A 7282-nucleotide genomic window follows, 5' to 3' on the forward strand; every position below is an offset into this window, starting at 1 on the left:
CAGGACCTGGGACCCATCGAGCTACAGCTCTAAGAGAGCAATGCAAGTGAGGAATAGAATTTGAGGACAACCACCATGTTTTATTTTATATCAACACACATTTATCAACCCTTGTGTCAAGTCAATGTTAACATCCTCTTAGGGTAATTTGGTTTGAGTAAGTATTAAAACATAATTGGATTGCAAAATTGAATTAGCCTTGCATACAATAGAACAGCAGGCTATTGACCAGGAGGGATGTCCAGGCTCAGCGATGCACTTCTAGAAATCAAACTGCAGTATTTCACAGGAAAACTTAAAGTAATACACACACACTTTTTTTTTTTCTGAGGCTCCTTGTGACCAATTTAATTTTCCAAGCACATGGATTAAATCATACGCACAAACATTCATGTCTAGGCCATCAGTTTTCTGGCAGTGTCTCCAAATTTACGTTTATGAATTGACCGGGAAGCCGTTTCATCTCTGTCTTCAAGTATTCACACTTAGAAAAGTGATTTTTCTCCAGTGTGGGATGTTCATAAACAAAAGATGATGTCACCAGGAGACCCTCCAGGGAGGTTTGATGGCAGGGAACCAAGTCTGTCACAGCTCTGTGTAGTCAGAGAATGCTGGACCGGGAGGAGAAACACCATATGCTCCATGTTCTCTGCTGTCTCTGAAATTACAACATTACGAGCAGCGTTGCTGGCTGAAATCCGGTAAACCCATTATGGCTCCTTTCATTCCCCCCAAATTCATGAGCGGTTCCCACTCTGAGATCATGATTCCGCCCCACTGGAGCAGCTATTATCAAAGGCTGCAAATGTAGTTAGTGACTTCAGATTTGAAACATCCTCATCAATACAAGTATGATCACTAATGACCTGTCAACGTCTTGACCAGCTGTCCCTATAACCGCTTTATCTAATGGAAACATTTCCAATTATATTCATCGTTCATTCTCTAACTGCTGTTGCCTCACTTTTGAGATTCATGCTCTGTCCTCTCATGGCAATAGAACAAAATCAAATTGAAATCTTTCATCTGACGTCAGCAGCAGAAACAAAACTTTGAGGATGGAATACGTACTGGATTGAGTCTTGGTTTTGTCCTTTTACCTTTGAACGCTTGCGCCATCCGGTGTTCAAAGCTGGTATTACAAAGATAAACGGTGGCCCAAAGATTCTTTTTCACCTATAAACATAATTTTAAGGACCGAAATGCTACTGAAATTACGCAACTTGGTTCCAACACAGCAAACACGGGTCTTCATTTCATACATACATTTATTTTTATATAAAAGAAAACAATGGTTGCAATATTAACAGTTATAAACACAGGTCATCACTGGAACACTACAGTGTCCAACATGGCAGCTAGGCACTGAACAATGTTGGATGTCATTAAAACATCTACGTGCTCCTCCAGGTGCCTCTTGGGATCCTACAAGACAAAGACAACAAACATTTAGATGTGATTTGGGACTATGGCCGCTGATCCCGTGTGTATTGAACATTTCAGTCAGGAAAAGGATCATGGAATCTGATATTCTCAGATCCATGTTGGGATTTCCACCAATGTGGTGGGCTGATTCCTGGTCAGTGAGAGACACAAGTCACTGGAAATGTGGCAAACTTGCACTTCAATGACACAAGTTACCTGGCAGGTACAAAAAGTCTAAGTGCTGAGGGGAAAACTGCTAAAGTGCCTCAGGATGAAGGTTCAGGCTGTCAGGAACAGATGTGGGTTGTTTGTAAACCCCCAGCAACCTGCTATGACTCAATTTTCAAAGGACTTTGGCCTGAAATGTACATGATGCTTTTTTGGCATAAATGACAAACTCCTCAGAACCAGCTCCCTTTGTGCTCTGGGACGAGCCGCTCTGTTGCACCAGGATCGCTCAGGCATTACAGTGTAAATGAGGCTGATTATGTTATCATAAACAATGTTCTCCGAGTTTTTCTTCGTCTTACCGAGTGTACAAGCACATGAACAAGATATTAATGATAAGCATATTCAGAAATTTAAAAAAAAACAAAACCTAAAGCACACTCATTTTTGTAAATAACTTCCTTAAATCAGATTCTTTTTAGGAAAAACCTGATAGAACTGCATGCCAATGAATAAGCTTAGTTTCAGCTCCAATTTAAAAGAACTTGCTTTTCCCCAACTGTACATAAAAAAACAATAACACCTGAACATCAAGTCAGGTCTTAAAGGGTTAACCTGATTCTTTACTTGTCTGCTTGTGACAACGCGTCTGTTAAGTCTGCCTCATCGCGGCCTCTCTTTCTCTGACACCTTTAGCTCTCGAGAGCAACACCACCTCGTGACGTAAAGAAATAACTTGACTTAAAAGCATTAGAAATTTGAATTACCTGCTTGCCAACATTCTTGATGGCCAGCTGCTCTGGTGTCATTTTGTCCTCTTCTTCAACGGCCTGAGATGAACACACGACAGCGAATCAGTAGTGTGGAGGAGTCTCATATTTCTGCGTGTGTTTAAGACTGATTCTGTGTACAATTTTACACTGTGCTAAGCCAAAAAAATACTACACGACTGCGTGCACCTGTTACACACCAGCTGAAGTAGATACTTGTGGGTGGGGGTGAACTCAGCACCCACACAGGAGAAAGTAGCTCACTGACTGAATGATGCTCTTGATTTGATCTGTACATTAATATCCAGCAGGTTTATTATAAAACATGATTTCAGTATTTAAGTCAATAAATGTATGATCTCATAACAAAGTGTGTTTCATTCTTTATGCTGCTGAGTCCTTTCAGGCTGGGTCCAGAACTATAAAATCCTGAGTCAGACCAGGTCTGCAGCTGTACCTTATTGTAGTTCTTAGCGAGCTCCAGCATTTCCTTGACAATGGTCTCATTGAGTTTGCAGTGCTCACTGTAGTCCTGCAGGGTCAGACCCTCCATCCAGCTCTTCTTATGCAAGTTCAACAGCATCTAAGAAACATATCAAAGCCCCTGTTTTTCCAAGTTTGCTCAGAAACACCAGTAAGAGTCATCCTGCATAGAGGGAGGGCTCAAACCTTTTGCTCCAATTCATTTTTCCTGTAATTGATGGTGATGGAGTAGTAGTGTCTGTTGAGTCCATGAATCAGAGCCTGAAACACAAACAAATGATGTTAAGGACAAAAAACACACCATCACTGCTCAGCAGTCTATCACAATGAGGATCCAACACGTGTGAGCACCACTCAACAGAGTGAGTTCAGCTTTGTGGAGCAAAGCAACAAATATGTACCTGAACTAAAGAGAAAAAAAAACAGAATCGCCGTCCTTCCTGGTTTCTTTTAGTTCTCGTAATGTTGACGGAAGAGGTGACTGGACTGTGCAGGTTTACACCTGACAGGCACCAGCACCGTGTGGCAAGACTGCAGGAGGCATACAGCCAAAACATGAGAGATGGTTGCACTTCTTTAAAACACGCCACGAGGGACACCGACTGCTGGCCTTTCCTCATTACTTTAAGCTCACTGGTTTATCAACATGAAAGGAAAAAAAAACAACAGCATGATAAAATCCTACAGAGGACTTAATATCCCATGATTTACCTAAATTCACTGGAATCTTTGACTAGAGTACAAAATTAAGTGGACTGCACTTTACCCTGTACAGTGAGGAAACTCTGAGCACAAACTGCCAAGAGGCCATCAGTCATTCAGGTCAAGATACATCCGGCTGTCAAGGACGACTGAACTTGCTCGATATTTTTTCACCTCTTGTTCTAAACTCTTGTGCAGCCCAAACGGAGCCTGTTGTTAAACCTTCATCCCAATCAACCTGCCTGTCAAACAGCAGTCTGGATGAAAACGGAGTCATTTGGTGTGATGGAGCAAATACTGCACCCACTGGTACAAAACTGAAGGAGGAACACATTACCTGGATTGAGGGTTTGTTCAGATGACCCAGGTTTGATGTAGTTTGTCTTGGTTCGTGACCCAACACCATCATGTTGGCGTTGATCAATCTGAAGGCATCAATCACCACCTGTGGAGGGCAGACATCATTGAATTTTATTTCTAAGCACCCTGGGATCAGCTAAGCTGGTCTTCTAGAATGCTCCTAAGAGGAGAACTGCTGTTCTGAAGCAGCCACAATTCCCCACCTTTCCTTTAACACTCTGAATGGGATCGACCACCACGGCAACGGCCCTCTCTGACAGAGCCTCGAAGCTCTGCTGCGTGTTGATGTCCACACCAGACAACCAACAACCGAAACCAGGGTGACTGTGGTACCAGCCGACCACCATCTCAGGCCTGAAGAGGAGCGGGGGAGGACACAGCTTGCTCAGTCATTTAATAAACAGTGGGACCAAATTAAGCATGAAATGAAGTGGACTGACCATCCTCCAAATCAAACTTAAATAATGTCTTCCATCACAAAGCAAGGGAAGATGTAGGTGGAGTTTTACCTGCCAGTCTGCTTCAGCATGTCCAACATCTTGGCCTGGAAAACAGGGTCCACGGCTTCAACACTCACACCCTGTGAGACAACACATTGTTGAGTTAGACCTTCATAACCTCATTCAGGGTTTCTCTATAGTACAGCCGTCATGGTCGCTGCAGTTACTGATGAGAGTACATACTGTTCCTGACTGGGGCATGGCAAACACGTCGATCACTCTCACTGTGTAGTCGTCAACAAACTCTCCCAACATTAAACCCATGACTTCCATTGGAACCCCAGCACGCCCATGCTTCAACATCTAGCAAGGAGTAACCACACCAGAGAGAAATAGTTAATCAAAAAACAAAAGCAACGACAAAATCAAAAATTTATTAAAAAGTAATAACACAACTGGGTCATGCTTACCTTGAGCAAGGCCAAAGAGGAGATATAAACCTGCTCTGCTGTGTCCACAGCAGGGGCATCTGTCGGTGGGCCCTGAGGAGTCAAAGCACAGCACATTTAAAACACAGCACTTTCTCACATCAGCATCATCAAAATATTGATTAGTATTTTAGTAGTCCTGTTTGCTCACTTTTTTAATTTCTCATAATCATGTGGTATGCTATATCAAACCCAGACTTCAGAGATACTTTTTTGGCGGGTAAAATTAAATCATGAAGTAGTCATTAATTTATACATGTGAAGTATGCTAAACTACATGAGGGATCTTTGTGTAGTTATAAATATCTATGACTTTGGGAGGATCTTGTACTTCTGCTGAGCTATGACAGCCTTTGGTTATGGTTTTTGATTAACAATATTTTAGTAGTAGTAGTATTGATAGTTATAGTAGTAGCTGAAATAAAGATAGTAGTAGTATTATTTGGCTTATTTCAAAGATGCTGACAAAAAGATAAGCTAAGTACATGTGCATACACATATATCTATACACATATACACATATATATATACACACATACATACCCACATATATATACACACACACACACACACATATATACACACACACGCACGCACACACACACAAAAAGACAAACTACTCAGTACACACATATTAACTAAAACTTCAAAAGCCAAACATAGTTACCTGGCCGAGCCCCGGCATCCCACCCCCAAGCCTCAGCAGCCTGTCCATAGCAGGGTCTGTTTACAACTGGACACAGGAGAGGAACTCAGTCAGTTTCCCCAGAACTCGAAGGGAACATCAAATTCTGAAACTCTGAATATGTTACTGTCGAGACAAATATTTAAAATGGACAATTGATAGATCCCTCCCCAGACTATCTATCTAACGGGGCTTTCGTACGGATATAGTTACGAGACTAAGAATTTTACTGAGATCCAGGACCTACTAACTTAGTTTACCTGCTGCTGACAGCGACAGGGTGTTTCTACCTTGAAAGTTGAACAGAGATTGAGTGGGTGTTGCACACACACAATTGTGTAATATACCCACCACAAATGTAAGTGCTAACTTAATGTGAGTCGTTTTAATTTCATACAGATATACTAATGTCGACTATATTTGGTGACAAGTTGTACTGCTGAATAACTTGGCGAGAAATCGCTGATAAAAAATGACCTCGTAGTGTATTACATTAATGTTTTTTTTAATTGTGCGTCAGATGCTAATTAATCTAATTTATGTCAAAGCGCTGAAGGCCTGATTTAAAACTCAAACAATTCCCGAAAACTACTAGAAGTTGGCTAACGTTACTAGGTAGCTAGCATTACTTAGCTTTGTTTTGCTAAATCACTTAGCCGTGAACACAGCAGACACTCGGACAAACACATGCCTTTCAATAGTTCATGAAACCTTTCTTGAACATTTACGAAATTATAACTTTGCTAAAATAAAATCGCTTGATCTATTCTGTTCACGTTACTTGAAGCACTAGCGTACTGTTAGCATGCTCATGCTAACTTAGCCTTTATCTTTACGGACAAGAAAAAACGGCGACTAAAATCTCACACTGATTCCACTTCGGTGCCTTTTATGAGAACAACTGACCATGTTAACTTTTGACGATACTTACCTGTTGTCAAATGTCTGAGATGTCCGACAGAGTCTGTTTTTCTATTTGTAGCCGAATCAAACCGACTGGCTACAATGAATCAGCCAGAATTGTCTATATGGGTAAACTACTTCCGTCGCACTGATGGCGTCTGCTGTTCAATTCCGTCCGTCAATTGCATATTAGATACACACGGGGGCGCCACATTCACTAATGATCATCGCAGCCACACTACTGTAGGTGTCATGATCATAAAAATCACAAAAACAATAATCATAATTACTAAGCTGCAGCTCATTCTCGACACGACAATGTTTTTGGGAAATATGTCGCAACATTAAATGTGCTGTACTTTGTATTAAAATTATGCCGTCAGAGTAATTATATTTCTAATTATTTTTGTATTATTAATTAAATAATTAGTAGTTGTTGTATTTTTCAGCTCAATCTTTTAATATATATATCTGATTATGTTTCCTTTGTTACTGTCATAGCACCAAGTGACTATATTGTGGATGGTATGTTTTGTATTATAGGTGGTCAAAAAGGGTGTAATTACTAACATACTGAAATATGTATGCATAAAGTAACAAGTACGAAGAACGAATAGACCAAAGCCAATAATGCCCTATTTTAATTTTGATATTAGAGTTAGAAGTCAAAGCACAATGAAATGTTGTTGTTGTTCTAGAAATCAAACTGCAGTATTTCACAGGAAAACTTAAAGTAATACACACATATATGGATATATTTTTTTTTCTCCCTCTTATTCTGTTAAGGCTTGTGGGGGGGGTGGAGCCTATCCCAGCAGCCTTCAGGTGAGAGGCGGGGTTCACCCTGGACAGGTCACC

At 40.9% G+C, this 7282-nt stretch overlaps 1 protein-coding gene across 1 annotated transcript; it reads right to left on the bottom strand.

Moving 5' to 3' along the window:
- Window positions 1–1249: 1249 nt before the first annotated feature.
- Window positions 1250–6589, bottom strand: psmd14 (proteasome 26S subunit, non-ATPase 14). Its single transcript, XM_086194158.1, has 11 exons — window positions 6453–6589; window positions 5504–5569; window positions 4819–4890; window positions 4592–4711; window positions 4418–4488; window positions 4112–4262; window positions 3886–3993; window positions 3033–3107; window positions 2821–2946; window positions 2361–2423; window positions 1250–1425 (listed from the first exon to the last, which is right to left on the bottom strand). The coding sequence occupies exons 2-11, from the start codon at window positions 5549–5551 to the stop codon at window positions 1327–1329; spliced, it is 933 nt and encodes a 310-aa protein (XP_086050284.1). The 5' UTR covers window positions 5552–5569; window positions 6453–6589; the 3' UTR covers window positions 1250–1326.
- Window positions 6590–7282: the final 693 nt, after the last annotated feature.

The sequence above is a fragment of the Aulostomus chinensis genome, chromosome 2 (genome assembly GCF_037954235.1).
Source record: "Aulostomus chinensis isolate RoL2024-O1b breed Wild chromosome 2, RoL_Achi_v1.0, whole genome shotgun sequence".
In the NCBI taxonomy this organism is placed as follows: Eukaryota; Metazoa; Chordata; class Actinopteri; order Syngnathiformes; family Aulostomidae; genus Aulostomus; species Aulostomus chinensis.